Here is an 18148-nt window from a genome sequence, read left to right as displayed (position 1 = left end):
GAATTATGTGCATATGTCATTTTAACACAGAGTGCCACAATCATTATGCAATCCACAATCTGAAAATGTTGAGTATCTGTGTCTGCATTTAAACAATTTAGACAAAACTGCTCAAAGGGCAAATCCTAGCATAGCTATAATTATTATAGAAGTGTGCATGTGAACACTGCAACATGGAAACATTATATTATAAGTAAAAAAAACAACGAATTGTGTCCAAAATTGTACGTTACACAGTGCATTGCATAAATGAGTCATTCTTCCCTTTACTGCATGCTGAGGGGCCAGAGGAGTCAGCAGAGTGATTAAGCAATTTGGTGTGAATATTGGCAATATTGTATTAAACATACTAAAATTTCTGTACCAGCAGAAAGGTTTAGTGGCCCTATAACAGTAATAACCCATGCCTTTAAAGTTCTCCACAGCAGCTTCTAGTCTTAAATCTTGTTCGGCCATCTTTTCTCTGCCAGTGGCATTGCACGTGCTCAGTGTGCTCTGGGCTGCTGATAAAACCTAAGCTTAGGGGGGGATCATCAAAATGGTGTGTAAATTGTGAAGCACGAGTCTGCATTGCTTACTGATCAACCTTGTATTACCGAAATCAATTTGCCTTGTTACTAGTTTGTTAGGAATTCTACATAGTCATGGTTAAAAAGACACAAACATTCATCAAGTCCAACTTTGCTCATAAATTGACAGCAAAGAACAATACAGTGGATACATACAGGCTGAAGGAAAGCACAGAAAGACTGTGCTGAACCTCCATCTCCATGCAGTCCAAAAGCCCAGATTATTTGGCTGTTTTAGGGAATCTATAAGCGATCGCTCTCCAATATACATTGTAAAAATTCTCTCTGCAAGTCCAGTATAACTGGCAGCCTCCCAGGATTTTTTCTGCTTATCTGTGGCAATACATTTGGTTTTTGTCTTTTCCCTGTTCCCATACCAGAGTCCTACAGGAAACCTTTCCTATATTTCTTATTGCTGGGAATAAATGAAAATGCCAGCAAAACTTAGAAAAGGTGAGAAAGATTTAATACTCTGGGCTCCAGTTCAACCCTATTTGGCCAAGTAAGTAAACATTGCTTAATGTGACCAGTGTGTGTTGTGTGAGCCAAGGCCACATTCACCTTTACAGCATAAAGAACAATACTGGCAATGAGAATTCAATACCCATTTTTTAGAAATTTAGACCATTATGTCAGACATGTTTACATAGGCTTGGCCAATAACACATGAGAGAGCAGAAGAAATGGACTTAATGTCTTTTTTAATGTTGTAGGAACTAAATTTACACCTTTTCCTTGCTAACACTTTGCCCCATTAGCGGTACTGAACCTGGGAAGGTATTGTTTTGAATATGACTCCATCTCTTGTAGTGCATATTTGGTGGGGATATATTAAAAATATATTTATTAAATGTTATTCCTTACATTATGGGTTGGACAACATATACCACTATAATAGTGTTACAGACATCAGTCCTTCCCCAGCCAAGACTCTAGTTCACCAATGCCTTGCATTTTCTGTGATAAACAGACCTACAGAAAGGAAATATTGCAGAAGTGTGCATGGCATTTGAAGTAAAAAAAGAGTCTTGGCTAGAGAAGAGATGAATACTGCAACACTGTGCCAATGCTACATATAGGCAAAACCACAAGTCCAGAGAACAGTAAATGACACATAGATGAGCCCCTTAGCAAAATTCAGCCCTCTTAACTCCTCCCCTAGTCAATTATACCCATAAGAATGAGCAAGAATGGGCCCTTATTACTAGTCTAAGCAAAGCCCCATTGAATCGGTCTCCTTCGAAGGAGTCCTGCATAATAGATAACCATGACCTGTTCCAGTATATTTAAATAAAACTACAAAGCCTTCTAAAAATGATGTGGCAATTTCAAAAGTGTAGACTACAAGAATATAAAGCACATTTATGAAGCCAACTGCAATATGCACCATTTTAATTGAGTTTACAATTCCAGCCTCTTCTCAACAATCTTCTTTTAAATCAACCTGCTTTGTCTCTTCAAGCATGCTACTTGGACCTCTGACAATTTATGTATGCTCCTTGATTTTTCTGCGCCTTCTAATTACATAATTTGTGTTTTAGCCATTACTCCTACTAGACACCATCCCAAGGCCTCACTCAAGCCCAAGGAGCTCTCTGACACAGGGGATTTTTGTGCTTTCTATGTAGAACACCTACCAGATTAACAGTGTCGAACACCTGGACTTCACCAATGGATGCACTTCCGGGATATGCTAGGTAGCAATTTTCTCCATTAATGGACAGCGAACACAGCCCTGCAAAATACAAAATCCTTTGAAGCAAATACCAGCCACTCCCTTTTCATAACAATGCTTCTGTTAAATACAATCTAACACAGATTATTTAAATTGGGGTGACCGATATGAAATACTGTATTACTTTAACCATTTAAAGGGGGTGTTCACCTTTAAATAAATGTTAGCATATTATTGAATTACCTGTTTTAAACAACTTTTCAATTGGTCTTACATTTATTTTTGAAATAAAACAATTGCTCTACGGGGCTCACAAACTTTTTATTACATATATTCAGGCCTTCCCCTAGTCATCTTCCAGTCTCTTGTTCAAACCACTACCAGATAGCTGCTGAAAACAGGAGTGCTGCTAAACGAAAAGCTAAATCATGAAGAAAAAAAATAAATAAAGACTAACTGCAAACTGTCTCAGAATATCACTTTTTTTGCACATGGAGATTCTAAAGTCAATACACAGCTTAATACGTTCGTACAAATGGCAAAGTGTGTTAATTTTGATCATCTGATTTAAGGAAAAACATTTGGTCAGGCTTCATTAGCTCATATCAGGGTCAAAAGCTAAAAACTTGGTTATTACATTCAAACTGGCCTTCAGACTGGGTCCCCCATTTCAATATTTTTGGCCCAGCTTGAGGGGAACCAACAATTAGGGAACCAATGAACAAATGAGTCTTGGGTTTGCATGTTTTAAGCATTAAAGGAGAAGGAAAGCTACCAAAGCAGTTTATTGCCAATAGATTAGCTACAATAGTGCAAGCTAGAACACTATATTTATTCTGTAGAATGCCTAACCATACCAGAGTAAACAGTTCTAGAAGCTTTGTTTGTTTAGGATAGCAGCTGCCATATTAGCTTGATGTGACATCAGTTCCTGCCTGAGTCTCTCCCTGCTCACACACAGCTATGGGCAAAGATTACAGCAGGGAGGAGGATTATTTAAAAGGAATGAGGTGGGAGGGAGTGAGGATCTAACTGAGCATGCTCAAGCCCTAGCCCTGTTGGTTTATGCTGAAAACAGGAAGTCTGATACAGAAGCCCATGTGTACACTATAGAAGGAAAGAAATGCTGTGTTTCTTTTGACAGATGACTCAGAGCAGCACTACTTTGAGAGTTTAGACCTTTTGGATAAAGCTTACTTCATTTTAGCCTTTCCTTCTCCTTTAAATGAGAAAAGTGTGTGGGGGGGGGGAGACACTGAAAATTGCCAAACTCTGCAACTGTTTTTCCCTTCCCCTTGCAATCAACCTTTCAGGAAAAGAGTAAAAAGGAACATTACAAAAAGTGAAAGAATGAAAAAAACAATGGGAATAGCAAGAAAAAGACATAGGGAAAAAAGAAGCAGAACAAATTGAATTTAAAAGTTAACTACTCCTTTAACTACAAATTAATTTTGATTTGATGCAGATATTCATAGTCTTATTATATGCAATGGGTTTCATTTTTCAATGTTGTGCTTTTTGAATTATCTAGCTTTTTGTTCAGCAGCTCTCGAGTGTAAAATGTAAGCAGCTATCCGGTTGCTATTGTCTATTTTACCCTCACAACCAGGAAGTAGTTTGAATGAGTGGCTACACAATGAAGAGGGGAGACCTGGAATAGAAAGAGAAGTGATAAAAAGTAGTAAGTAAAAATAATATTGTAGCCTCACAGAGCAATAGTTATTGGCTGCTGGGGTCATTGATCCCTATCTGAAAACTGAAAAGAGGTAGAAGACGACAACAAAAACTACAAAATAAATAAATAATGAAGACCAATTTAAAATCTGTTTAGAATAGGACCTTCCATAACAAACCAAAAGTGAATGTAAACATGAACAACCCCTTTTGTAACCAAAGACACAAACATTTTACAGTTATGACCATTTCCCTTAAATCCTGCATTTTATTTTCTATTCCTCTTTTTTTTAAGTTCTGAAATACAAGTACATCACCTGTTCAGGGGGCATTTTATAAAGTGCTTTCAGAATGATAGCAGTGTGCCAGATTGATGAAAGTATTTGGCCATCATTGAAACATACCTGAAGGGTTGGGTGGTGTTTCTCGAATAGTGTGCAAGACCTTCATATCCCTTATATTGTGAATGTAGAGCGATTCCTCCAGACAAACAATCAGTCTCTAAAAAAAAATATGGGAAAATTAGAGAAATACTTCTCCCTTTCAATTACCAAAATTATTGATAACAGGAATAACATTTGCAGATAATCCATTTTACTTAATTTCAATGGCATCCCTAGATGAGATTTAGAATTTTGCATGCACAATACAGTAAAAAAAAAAGAAAAGTTTACTCTGCTGCACATGCCTAAATATTATGAGGGTTGTCTGGGCAAAGGTAAGAAACATGGCGGCATTGAACTGCGCTACTTTTTTTATTCTCTTGGGCCAGTATTTCTTTCCTGAAACAAGCACAAGCCTGAGCAACTGGATTCACTGGATACTTGCACCCCCCTCCCAGTGAATTTTCCTTTAATCTTACTGTACCTAGAGGCGTGCCCTGAATATTGTACTGAAAAGGTAAGGTATATAAGGCTGTCTGCATTCCATATGCAGTACCTCACTTAATTATACCTACATTCAGAATAGCCAGTGCTAATAGATTTGCCATTGGGTTACCATCAGCCAGAGGAACTGATATGACAGGCTTTCTAAAACCTGGTAGGATGTTCTGTGATTAATGATTTATTAATGACCTGGCCAGTTCTGTGATTACCTACTTGTAAAATCCCTGGCACTCTGACTGGCTGCTGATTCTATGCATAATCCAGCCTGTTAGCTACTTGCTGGTCTCCCTCCTCTCTTAGTAAAACTGCACACTAATGGTGTCACCTTTAGAGCAACTTCAGCATCAATCTCTCTTAAGCTTCAGAAGATAAGCTGTCAGTGTCAATCCCCTGAAGTTACCCTTCCAGAGAAGCATTGGTTCTGTCTAGTTCTCTCTTTAGATATCAGTGTAGTAAAGGGCTGGTGCTTTCTGAGCCCTCTCTGACAAAACCTCCTTCACTGAATAGTTTAGTGTCAACTTTTTATCAATTAGGCAGTGTGCTAGTTCTTTGCGATTAGACATGTGCTTACTGTTACTTTGCCTGGGAGAGTCCAGGGTGGGGTCCCATCGCTAGCACAGAGAGTGCAAAAACACCCCTGACAGTGTGTTTCAGCAGTATATATGCTGATGAAAAGATCCCACAGGGATTCAGTTTAGTAGGAATTCATAATACTGGTGCCCCACTGGACAGGAAGGAAGTGACCACTTCCTTAGCTTTTAATAGGTTGCAAAATTCAATTTGCACTTGCTATGATCAAAGCACAAAAGGCAATAAGGAAGACAGTGGCATCTTAAGTATGATGAAATATGCAAGATGCATTGCCAACACTTTGTATTAACATATTATGAAACGGTTATCAATACAGCTTGCATATTTAATAAAAATAGCAACAGAAAATACATTTACACTTATGTCCCTTGAATAAATCCAAAGCCATAATGAGGAAAAATAAAGGTATGCTAGCGTTTAAATAACAGAAGCAATTTTTATCACTATTGTTTAAAAATGATTTTTCTGAAGAGCAGTTGTTGCAGTATTTAAAAGAAGCTTTAGCGATACTCCCATTTATAAGCCAAGAAGACATCTAGTACTCACTTGACGGTTCAGTTTCACAGCAAGAATTGTGTTGGAGTAGCTGTAGTTGCATATCTCAGTCCCTTTCTTAAAATGACAGACTTTAAGTTTTCGAGGTGCTTTGAGGCTCACGATAGCAACCAGACTACTTGAAAATAGCCTCTCAACAATGCAGACATCCTCTGTGTCAGCTGGAAAAAAAAAAGCAGTTATAAAAAAACAAAACAAAAAAAAACAAACATCCAGCGTTTATAAATACACTATAAACAAGACCTAAAGAATATGACAAACAACGGAGATGTAAACCAGATTTCCCCAGATGTGTGGCAAGAGGCACGGAAATCTGTGATTTTTAATGGAAAATTAGAATGGATCACTTACTGCATTCATATATCTGCTCAAGTTTATCCACTGAAGAGAGAGAGAAGAACTTGTAGCCAGATTTGCTACCAACAGCCAATGATCTGTAAAAAGAACATACAGCAAACATATCACCAAAATATCTTTTGGAACCCATATCATATAAGGAAAAGCTTAAACTTTAAAAAATGAAGATGTAATCGTATCCTCTTTGTAAAAATCCGGTGTAAATGGAAGCTTTCCTTCTCCTTTAAGTATCACAGGATAAATGTCTTGAGGCATGAAATGGATGAGGCTGTACCAGAAATGCTCTTTCAAGGAGAAGGAAAGTAATTTTTACTTGGGGGTGCCAAAAGTTAGGCATTAACTTACCTGATGCCGGTGCTCCCATCAGCAGAAAACTGCACCAGCCCGGGGTTATTCCAGCAAGCAACATGGAGTAACCCTGCTTCTTTTTTCTTCAAATTTCTGCAGGTGCAGTAGAACAAAATAGCCTGCTTTTTTAATTTTTCGTTAAAGTTGGCTTTTCGCTCTACTGCACATGCACAACCGCAGGAAGAAAGAAGAAGCAGTTAGAGAATCGCTTTGTGGTGCTCGCTGGGATAACCCTGGGCCGTTGCAGTTTTCTGCGGATAGGTGCACCGGCCTGGGGTGTCAGGTAAGTAAATGCGATCACTTAAAGGTGCCTAACTTTTGGCACCCCAAATGTAAAAGGATTTTCCTTCTCCTTTAAACTAATAAAAACAGCCTTCTTTACCTATGTGTGAAGTTAATAGCAATTAACAATCGATTTGCTTGCCACAAGTCAGTGACACCTATGGAGGCAACCTTTTTACACAGACATTAATTCCATGGTTCCCTCTTGTAATTATGTGCATTCAGTCTTAATTTATCAGAGCATGCTGGCCATTAGGGTTCCCTTTTGTGTCTATTTTAGTGCTTTGCAAATTGAGTTTCCTTTCATAAAAGAGCACAGGCCTGCAACTGCCTCTAGGCACTTACATAAAGCGTTAACCAGATCCAAATAATACAGACGTAAACATTTTTTTTTACACACAATCAGAACATAATGGTCAGTATTTGTATGTTTGATGTAAACACACTTCTACTGTACAGCACTAAGTAATGTTAGTGTTTTATATGTGTTAATAACAATACTATAACCCATGTTAGTGCAACACATTATAGAATATATGATCTGTTACTAGGTACAAATACCTTTTATTAATGGTGTTAGAAGCCTATTTATCATGTTGTGTAAAAAGTGGAGTAGAGCATTATCGGTGATGTTTCCCATAACAAGAAATCAGAAATTAGATTTCAACAGTTAGTAAATAAAAGCTAATATCTGATTGGTTGCTATGAGCAACTTAACTGGTAATGCTTCACTCCACTTTTTACACAGAATGATAAATAGACCCCATAGTGTGCAGATGTCTGAATCTGTGGTGGCTCATTGAGTTAAGCTCCCCATAGACGCAACGATTCTTCTTGCCGAACGACCGATTTTAGGGAAGTCCGAACAATCCTTCAAAATTATCGTGCGGTTAGTGGGATTCGAACGATCGTACATCTTACAATTTTTTGACATTTTTCAGGAAATTGATGGGCCAGGTCAAAAAATCTTTGTCGGTCCCAGTGCAATCTATCTATGTTTGCAGGGCCAAGCAGGCAGCTCCCCTGGCAAATTGGTCTTTTGAGTTGATGGTCAATTCGTACGATCATTCCGAGATAATCGTGGTCTCACGATGAGGATCGGATCTTTTAAAAATCTCAACATCCATGGCCAGCTTTAACTGCTGTCTTGCAGTGCTGGGGTACGGAGTTTAATTGCAGAGAGGGCACTCTCAGCAAGGCGTTTGCATTTTCTCCCAGGTACTTTGGATTCTTCCCACACACCAAAGACATACATGCAGGCTATGGTGCTGCTGATACATTTGGCCCCATTGTGTGTGAGAATGATAGGGGCCTTCGATTGTAAGATTGCTAAGGATGTTACATAGTTAAATTGGCTTAAAAAAAGACGCCATAAATTACAACCCCTCCAAATGAAACCCAGCATCCATACACAACCATATCTATCTAACCAATTTTATTTTTATTGCGGTTATTAATTACTTAACCCCCTTTAATCCAACACATTTTAAAACCTATAATCTAAGTCTAGGAGTTCTGGTAGGCATACACTACTGTGCTTAGAAGTTTGAATGTAATATTTCAGCATAAATATAACCTAAAACTTAAATCGCTTTAGGATTCGGCCTTTTTCAGCAGAATCCTTCTGCCTGGTCAAACCGAATCATATGCAAGTTAGGGCCTGGGAGGGAAATCGCGTGACTTTTTGTCAGAAAACAAGGCAGTAAAAAATGTTTTCCCCTTCCCACCCCTAATTAGGATTCGGTTCAGTATTCGGCCGAATCTTTAGTGAAGGATTAAGCAAATCCAAAATAGTGGATTCGCTGCATACCTAATAGTTTATAATAGAGTGTATTTTAACAATTTTAAATTAAGACAGAATTATAAACCTTTAAATGTCTCTCCATTAAGCTTTATTAACAGAAGTTGTAAGAGAGAGAGAAATTGGCTAATGAGGAAACTTCGGGCGACTTCGGAAAACAAATCGCTCAGTGCCAATCCGCTGGCGATTTAGATTCTAGCAGAAATGGGTTTTGGGGAGATTAGTACCAAAGAAGAGGCGTTTTGTTGCCAGGCGTCTACATCTCCCCGAATCTTAGAGTGTGCCCTTACCCTAAAAGGTTTTGCTTTCTGCAGAGATATATAATGCAGGTATAGTCAGTGAGCTTGCTGTCTCTAACTGGCTACTATATGTCACATCTCTTGCATCTTGGCATTTTTCTTCTATTTCAAAAGTTCTTCATTTCACGCTCTCATTTTCCTAATCACAAAATTGTGCTCTCAAGTAAGGTCTCACATATGCTAACAGTGTGTAGCCTAAATCTGCAATACAAGTATGGGAGTCTGTTATATAGAAATCCATTATCCAGAAAGCTCCAAATTACAGAATAGCTGTCTCCCATAGATCCTTTTTATCGAAATAATCAAATTTTTTTTAAAAAAAATATTTCCTTTTTCTCAGTAATAATAAAACAGTACCTTGTACTTGATGGACATGTGTCTTTTTTTCAACCTAACTTACTATGTTACTTGATCCAAACTAAAATTAATTCTTATTGGAAGCAACACCAGCCTATTTGGTTTATTAATGCTTACATGATTTTCTAGTAGACTTAAGGTATGAAGAAACCAATTTTAGAAAGATCCGTTATTCGGGAAAACCCAGGTGCTGAGCATTCTTGATAAGGGATCCTATACCTGTACAATGTTTTGTTTCTTGATGCAGTGTGTCAAATTGAATTTGTGTTTTTTTTCTTTTTCAGTAACTACTCATTTTAATTGGCTTTGCAGTACACACTCCTTTTTTACTCTCTGGAGTCTTACTATCAAAAATGTAGTTTTCTTAAATTAATTTCATTATTTTTCAGGATTCTCTGTATCTATGTGACCACATAAGGGCCACCATAGTTTTTTTGTAATAAATTGTAACACTCATATGTTTATTTTCTCAGGTTTTGTTCTCTTTACCTTTAATTGAGACACTTGCTATAAAAAGAACACACTATATAACAAAAGGAGGTTAAAGTAGGTTGCTCACCTTCAAAACCCTTTTTCCAGTTTGTTCACCAGAAAAATACTTTTTTCAATAACTTACTATTTTATAATTGTGAACGTTTTTCTATTATTGAAGTGTAAAGTTAAATGTTTAACCTTCTTGTGTCTTTTCAAAACAACTCTGGGAGGGGGTCACAGACCGTAAACTGTTCTAAATTGATACATTTAGTGGATACATTCCTTATCTTTGCCAAGCTGAGCAGAATGCTTGAACTTGATTAAATGGAAACTCCACAAAAACATAACGAACCTTTTGAAAAGTAAACATAATTTCAAACAACTTTACAATATGCATCATTTAAAAAAATATGCAGACTTTTTATGATTTTTAATGTTTTTTGACAGTTCCCTTAGCCTAGACCCCTGCTGATCTCTTTGACTACTTTGCTGAGCTGGCAGACTAAAAATCAATATAGAGAGCAGTAGGAGCCAGATTCAATTGAGAACGAGTTGGAGTACTCCCGCAGGTTTGAAAAAAAGCATAGAGCAAAAAGAAAGAAAATGTTGTGATGTGGGGCGTTGCAGTTCCACAATGGTCGGAGCAAACCAGTATGGGCTCCAACTCACTAGTACACACTAAGAGTCAATTGCCAAAACTATGGCTTCCTCAGGGCGAAATCGCTTATCGCTTATATTAGTTTAGTGAGCGTTGGCGTTTTTACGCCTGTGCGACAAAATAATATACATGCGCCAAAATGAATAAACGCCAGGAAGTTGTGATGTTTAAACTGCATTGGCGTGTTTGAACAGAGAGCCAATGAGCATTTAAGCTCTAGGTATTTCTAATAATTATATAGGCATTTAACGCTAGCCTGGATATATTGTAGATTTGCTAAGTTTCAACAAAATCAATAGCAATTAATAGGTAAGTTACTTAGACGAGTGCCACACCACCTACCAAAATCTGGATGGGGGTCACTCATTTTTTAAATATAAAGACAAAGGCCAAAATACTATATATATATATATATATATATATATATATATATATATATATATATATATATATATATATATATATATATATATATATATATATATATATATATAGTATATATAGATATAGATATAGTATATATAGATATAGATATAGTATATATAGATATAGATATAGTATATATAGATATAGATATAGATATAGATATAGATATACTGTTCAAATGACCAGCAACTCCAGGGATTTCAGTGAAAAAAGTTTTGTATTTAGATAAGTGCAGTTACAGCTGTAACTGCACTTATCTAAATACAAAACTTTTTTCACTGAAATCCCTAGAGTTGCTGGTCATTTGAACAGTGTATGAATTTTTTACCGTGCACCCGGGTAATCGATGTGACACAGTGTGCCACCCAGACGAATACATATATATATATATATATATATATATATATATATATATATATATATATATATATATATATATATATATATATGGGGGGGCCTGACTATTAGAGAAAGGGGGCGAAAGTAAAACCTTCATTTAACCCATTCGGGGACTTGCTGTTCAAGGTATAGATCCATTCCGCTTCTTTTTGATAGTTCTGGATCTTGCTGTAAAATATGCCAGTGGCGATTTATAATATGTAAGATACTTTTATGTTCCTTACTATAGTCCCCTATTAGTCTAATGATCTTAGTATCTGATTTTTGGGGCACTTTTTTTTTTGCGGTAAGGAGATGGGCTCTGTCCATTTCTAGTGCTCGGATGTAAGCTCGTTTAAGAGAGTTGTGGCTGTAGCCACGTTCCTTGAACCTCCAATACAGTTTTTTGCCTCAACCTTGAACTCATCAATGTTGCTACAAAGTCTTTTGACCCTCAAATACTGGCCAGTGGGAATTCCTAAGATTGTATTATTTGGATGCTGACTTTTTGCGTGCAACAGACTGTCCGTGGCTGTTTCCTTACGATAGACAGAGGTGCATAAGTTATTGCTAACTGGGTCTTGATAAATGCGAATGTCAAGAAAGTTGACAGTCTCCCTGTCAATCTGTGACGTGACTTTCAAATTAATGTTATTGACATTAACAGTGTCAACGAAGTCTGAGAACTTCTCCTTGGTGCTCGTCCATATTAACACTATGTCGTCTATATAGCGGACCCACAGGGGTATATGTTGGGTAAATTCTATAAGGTCCTCACTGAACACCAGGTTACGTTCCCACCATCCTAAATAGATATTGGCATAGGACGGAGCACAGGTACTACGCATGGCTGTGCCCCGTAATTGATGGAAATATTTTCCGTTAAACGGAAAGTAATTGTGAGTGAGCACGAACTAAAGCAGGTCTAATATGAAGGTATTGTGTCTCAGAAATTGTTCCCCCCGTTGTTTAAGGGTGTCATTAACAGCCAGCAAACCCACCTGATGGGGGATACTGTTGTATAAAGATTCTACATCCAGGCAGGCTATGTAGTGATCCGGATCAAGACTGATGCCTTCAAGGCGCCTAATTGCGTCGGTTGTGTCCTGTATAAAAGATGGTAAGCACTTGACGAAAGGTTTTAGGATTTCGTCAATGTAGTTACTGGAAGGTTCAGTGAGACTTCCGATCTCCGATACTATAGGGCGTCCCGGAGGGTGTGACGGGTGTTTGTGAATCTTGGGGATGGTGTAGAATGTAGCGACAACGGGAGATTTGACAGACAAAGTCAAATTCATTTTTATTAATGACTTTGTTGTCCAAGCCATTCTTTAAGATATGCCCAATAGCACTCTGGAATGCTTTAGTGGGGTCACAAGGTAGCTGTGTGTAGCAACCCTTATCGCTTAAAAGGCGCATACAATCCTTCACATAAAGGGTTCCATCCTGAATAACCATGTTGCCCCCTTTGTCACTTGGTTTAATAACAATGTCCCTATTGGTACTTAATTCTTTCAAGCCCTTTCTTTCTCTGCTAGATAGATTGTTTTAAGAGTTACACAGTGTACTTGTCTCTTTGTGGAGAAGTCTAAGGTCCCGGTTGCAGGCTTCAATAAATGAGCTGGCAGACTACTGTTACTTTGTATCAACAACCAGCTGTCCATAGATTGCATCCTCCAAACCCCACAATTCCCTGCACACATGATTTCAATAAGGAAATTAATAGCACAGTGCAAAGAATTGTGGGTTATATAGTTCCTGCATGCTGTCTGTAAGCTGTGGAGTAGTTGCTACAGTTTCTAACCAAAGTGTTTAGTCCTTCCTTCCCTGCCAGGATTTCAAATAATGCCGAAAGAGGAACTTTTAAACAGCTGGATTTCAGCATAGAAAATGGCATTTAGTCATACTTTTTGAAGAAACATGTAACTGTGATGGGTATATTAGGGGTTTCTGTGGGCCTCTTTATCAAATTTTAGTTTGGAAGCTGGAGTTCCCCTTTAAAGGAGACATGTGAGAAACAAGAATGTAGCAGTGCATTAAACTCTTTTAGATGTAGAAGCAATGTAAAAAGTTGCGTTTCTGGTTACTTTATTGAAAATATCTGCAAAATTAGTCCCGCCATTCTGTGCCACTTTCTGCCCACTGAATTCTCTGGCTGTGAAGAGCCAGCAGCACTCTAGGACAGGAACCAATTGGCTGCTAGGCTGAGCCTATAGGGAACTGAATCCTGTCTTTGCATGTGTGACTGCAGGGCTGTGATTGGCTTTCTCCCTTACTGTTCCTCTGGCAGGGACCATTAGGACTCCCCCACCTCATTCATTTGAAACTCAGACAGGGACCAGAGAACATCTATGGGGAGCTATTTTTGAAGACAATATTGATTTACAGCCAAAATTAAAACCAGCACCACATAGTTTACATTATTGCCTACAAATTTAGGGGTTTTCATTTATCCTATATGTCTCCTTTAAAGGCATCTGTTACAATCGACACAATAGTTCCACAGATGCTGCTGAGAAATGGATCAACTAATGTAGCAAATTGTAACAGTTCAGAATCTGCACCTGAATTACTGAGCTGCCAGACTGAAACATCAGAGAAAGGAACATTTAAAGGGGTTGTTCACCTTCAAGCAACTAGTTGTTTTCAGATAGATCACCAGAAATGACGACTTTTTCCAATTACTTTCTATTTTCTATGTGTCACCGTTTTTATAATATTGAAGTGTAAAGTGTCATTTTTCACCTTCTAAAGCATCTCTGGGAGGGAGTCGCAGACTCCGTAAACTGTTCTAGATTGATACATTTACTTGATACATTTCTTATCTTTGTCCCTGCTGAACAGAATCTCTGAGTTTCATTAAATGCAACTGTTACAATTGATACAATTGTTGCTAATACTACAGAGATGCTGCTGAGAAATGTATTAACTAAATGTTGCAAAAAACCGTTTAGAACCTGCATTTGAATTACTGAGCTGCTGGACTGAAACACCAGAGACTGGAACATTGAACTTTAATCTAAGATTTTAGAAAAATGGTAAAAAAACTAAATAATGGAAAGTAATTGAGAAAAATCTTTATTTCTGGTGAACAATCTGAAAACAACTGAACCAATTGTTTGGAAGGTGAACAACCCCTTTACTTAAGCTTCCATTTTAGAAAAACAGTAAAAAATAAAGAAAAAACTATGGATTTTTTTTAAATATCTGAACTGAATAAAGTGTTTGTAAGGTTAACAAGCACTTTAATGGTTTAGCAAAGCAAGATTCTCAATCAAAGTATAAACCAATATTTTTTATGGGTTCCATTCTGGGATAAAATAGTTCTTTAAATATTGGTAATCCGTACTCTGCTTGTACTGCACAAACTAGCCCCTTGTCACCACACCACAATCCAGGTAATTCCAGAAACAGGAGGATCCAAGTCAACAGTTCCTTTAGGGTTACAGTATTTTTATCTCCAGGTTGCAGTTCTGGGGTTCCAAATTTGCTTTTACGGCATCACTGGTCCTTAAAGCAGGCTCTAGGGTCACAAATCTCCAATGCTTCTTCTGGTCACTTGTAACAGCACCAAAATGTGTATTGTATGTAAAATATGTATTCAACGATTTACCACGGCCAGGTAAATAGCTAACAGGCCCATAGGTTATCATGTAGAGGGCAAGAGCCTTCAGAAGACAATGTGCCATCAAAATGTTTACCATTTCCTTCTCACTGACTGAATTGTGGAAGAGTTCTGATTGGCTAACAACAAGTTTATCATGCATCATGATCTTGTGGTTTCAGGCGATCATTTAACTTCTATTGATGTTGTTTTACCAATAACAGCTGCAGAAAGACTGGTGACATCAGCAAACAAGCGGGCATGCATGACCAGTTTTAGTTAACAATTGAAACAGAGGATACTAATAGTTGAAAAGAGTTTTCATGCAAACATAAGAATTGAAGCATGCCTGCACAGGATCCATACATATAACTACACACACCATATAATCATGTGGGTTTCATGTTTAATTTGAAAAGAACTTTTATTATACGGCTGTTGATGTCTGGGTGGCAGGACCCCTTTAAGACAGCAACAAGCTGTACAAGTACAGGGCCAGGTAGTGAAGGGTTTCCATCCCAATCTGTGTGATATTAAAGGAGAAGGAAAGCTACAGAGGCATTTTATTGCCAATAGATTAGCTGCAATAGTGCAAGATAGAATGCTATATTTATTCTGTAGAATGTTTTACTATACCTGAGTAAAAAGCTCTAGAAACTCTCTGTTTGTTTAGGATAGGAGCTGCAGTATTAACATGGTGTGACATCACTTCCTGCCTGAGTCTCTCCCTGCTCTGGGCTCAGATTACAGTAGAGAAGGGAGGGGTGTGGAAGAGGAGCAAACTGAGCATGCTCTTGCTCAGGGCAATGAGGTTTAAGCTGAAGGCAGGAAGTCTGATACAGAAGCCCATGAGTACACAATAGAAGGAAAGAAATGCAGTGTTTCTTTTGACAGGGGACTCAGAGCAACACTACTTTGGGGTTTTACTGGTGTATTTAGATGGACCTTTCTGATAAGGCTTACTTAGTTTTAACCTTTCCTTCTTTAACCTTCGGGGTGCCAAATGTTAGGCACCCCCAAGTGAATGTATTTACTTACCTAAAACCCCTCCTATCAGCAGAAAACTGCACCTGCCCGGGGTTATACCAGTAAGCACCACGGATTGATCTTCATCCGACTTCTTCTTCCTCCAAATTTTCCAGGGCAGACGTTTACACAGTAGAATGAAAAAGTAGACTTTTTAGTTGAAGTTCAGCTTTTCACTTAGTCTAATGCGCATGCGCAGCCGCGAGAAGAAAGAAGAAGACAGAAGAGGATGGCTCAGTGGTGCTCACTGGTATAACCCTGGGCTGGTGCAGTTTTCTACTGACGGGGGGGGGGGGGGGGGGGGTTTCAGGTAAGTCAATACAATCACTTAGGGGTGCCTAACATTTGGCACCCTGAAGTGCAAGAACACTTTCCTTCTCCTTTAAAGGGATCCTGTCATCGGAAAACATGTTTTTTTCAAAACACATCAGTTAATAGTGCTACTCCAGCAGAATTCTGCACTGAAATCCATTTCTCAAAAGAGCAAACAGATTTTTTTTATATTCAATTTTGAAATCTGACATGGGGCTAGACATTTTGTAAATTTCCCATCTGCCCCTAGTCATGTGACTTGTGCCTGCACTTTAGGAGAGAAATGCTTTCTGGCAGGCTGCTGTTTTTCCTTCTCAATGTAACTGAATGTGTCTCAGTGAGACATGGGTTTTTACTATTGAGTGTTGTTCTTAGATCTACCAGGGAGCTGTTATCTGGTTACCTTCCCATTGTTCTTTTGTTTGGCTGCTGGGGGGGGGGGGGAGGGGGGTGATATCACTCCAACTTGCAGTAAAGAGTGATTAAAGTTTATCAGAGCCCAAGTCACATGACTTGGGGCAGCTGGGAAATTGACAATATGTCTAGCCCCATGTCAGATTTCAAAGCTGAATATAAAAATATCTGTTTGCTGGATATCAGTGCAGAATTCTGCTGGAGCAGCATTATTAACGGATTCCTTTTGAAAAAATTTATATTCTCATGACAGTATCCCTTTAAACATGAACTTGCTAACAATCACAAGTAGAACCCTTGACTTTGAGAAGCTTTTTATTTTTTTAAAAGCAAAAGTGATCACTGAGTGTAGTGTAAACTGTGCAGCTGTTGCAGAGAATACAGAGAACTAACAGTTACTGTTTTGCAAAAACATCAGGGCTGCTTTGTGGCACAATCGTACATGAGTCCTAAGCCGGACATAACAAAACCCCCTGCTATACAACTATACAGTATCTCTACAGGTATCTCTCGTGCCACAACATTCAGCATTGGTAATGTTTATTAACTGCCTTCAGCATGACCAAACTTGTACATTTCTAACAACAACAACGTGGGCCTGTTTACCTGCCAAAGCTCCCATTTTGTTAATACAATCAATACATGTAAGTGTGTTCAAAACCAGCTTTCACTTTTACACTAACAAAGAACACGTAATATCATCCTATAGCATTAGCAGCAGCTATTCCATTGCTTGCTATTAGCCTCGAGTCTCCCATGCTTTGTAACGTGGGTTCTTTCTTAACTGTTCCATTGCCCCTTATTGTCAGTTCCACGAGCACTACCGTCACATTACTTACGTGTTATCCTGGTTGAAGTTAGCGAAAAGAAGCTGTCCGGCCGCTGCATCCACGCTCTGACTTGCCAGGTTCATGACGCTTTCCCAGTGCCAACCTGTTTAATATCCGGGTCAGTCACCGACTAAAAACACAGCGGAGCCTCCACATACCATCTTGTTTACGCGTATGAAGAACCTGGAAGTAAGCATGCGCCGTCATTACGTCGTTTACGTAAGGCGGCACAATAGGATTTCTTTTTTGCTCGTCATTCAGTCCGATCGCTATTTCATGTTTCTTTTCCTCAGAACGTAAACAATGGATTACAGACATGAACCGAAGCATTTCATTCGTTCCATGTTCTGCAGCCATGAACAGTTGTCTATATTATTATTAACCTAAAGGAGCTTTTACTTATGTGATCCACTGGTAGCAGCACAAACTAATAATGTTGGCAGATATTGAATTGTTTAGATAAGACAGACATTATACAAAAACATGTGAGTGAGACCCCCCCCCAATAGTTTACAGTAGTTGCGCCTTTACCAGCAAACGCCGACAGAGTGGGGTGATGACAATGCGGGTGGAACCATGGCGCTAGGGTAGGGTTGCCACTTGCCAGGTTTGCATTACAAAACCAGCCAAA

The 18148-nt window shown here is 38.4% G+C and overlaps 1 protein-coding gene across 1 annotated transcript in view; it reads right to left on the bottom strand.

The window, feature by feature from the left end:
• Positions 1-17683, bottom strand: part of wipi2.L (WD repeat domain, phosphoinositide interacting 2 L homeolog) — a 38847-nt gene extending 21164 nt beyond the window's left edge. Inside the window, 5 exon segments of the mRNA NM_001086850.1 lie at positions 2207-2304; positions 4323-4419; positions 5943-6112; positions 6303-6385; positions 17527-17683. Of these exon segments, the coding sequence (NP_001080319.1) occupies positions 2207-2304; positions 4323-4419; positions 5943-6112; positions 6303-6385; positions 17527-17600 (522 nt within the window). The 5' untranslated portion in view covers positions 17601-17683.
• Between the last annotated feature and the right edge of the window lie 465 nt (positions 17684-18148).

The sequence above is a fragment of the Xenopus laevis genome, chromosome 9_10L (assembly GCF_017654675.1).
Source record: "Xenopus laevis strain J_2021 chromosome 9_10L, Xenopus_laevis_v10.1, whole genome shotgun sequence".
Lineage (NCBI taxonomy): Eukaryota > Metazoa > Chordata > Amphibia > Anura > Pipidae > Xenopus > Xenopus laevis.
This window is presented reverse-complemented; position numbering and strand designations above follow the sequence as displayed.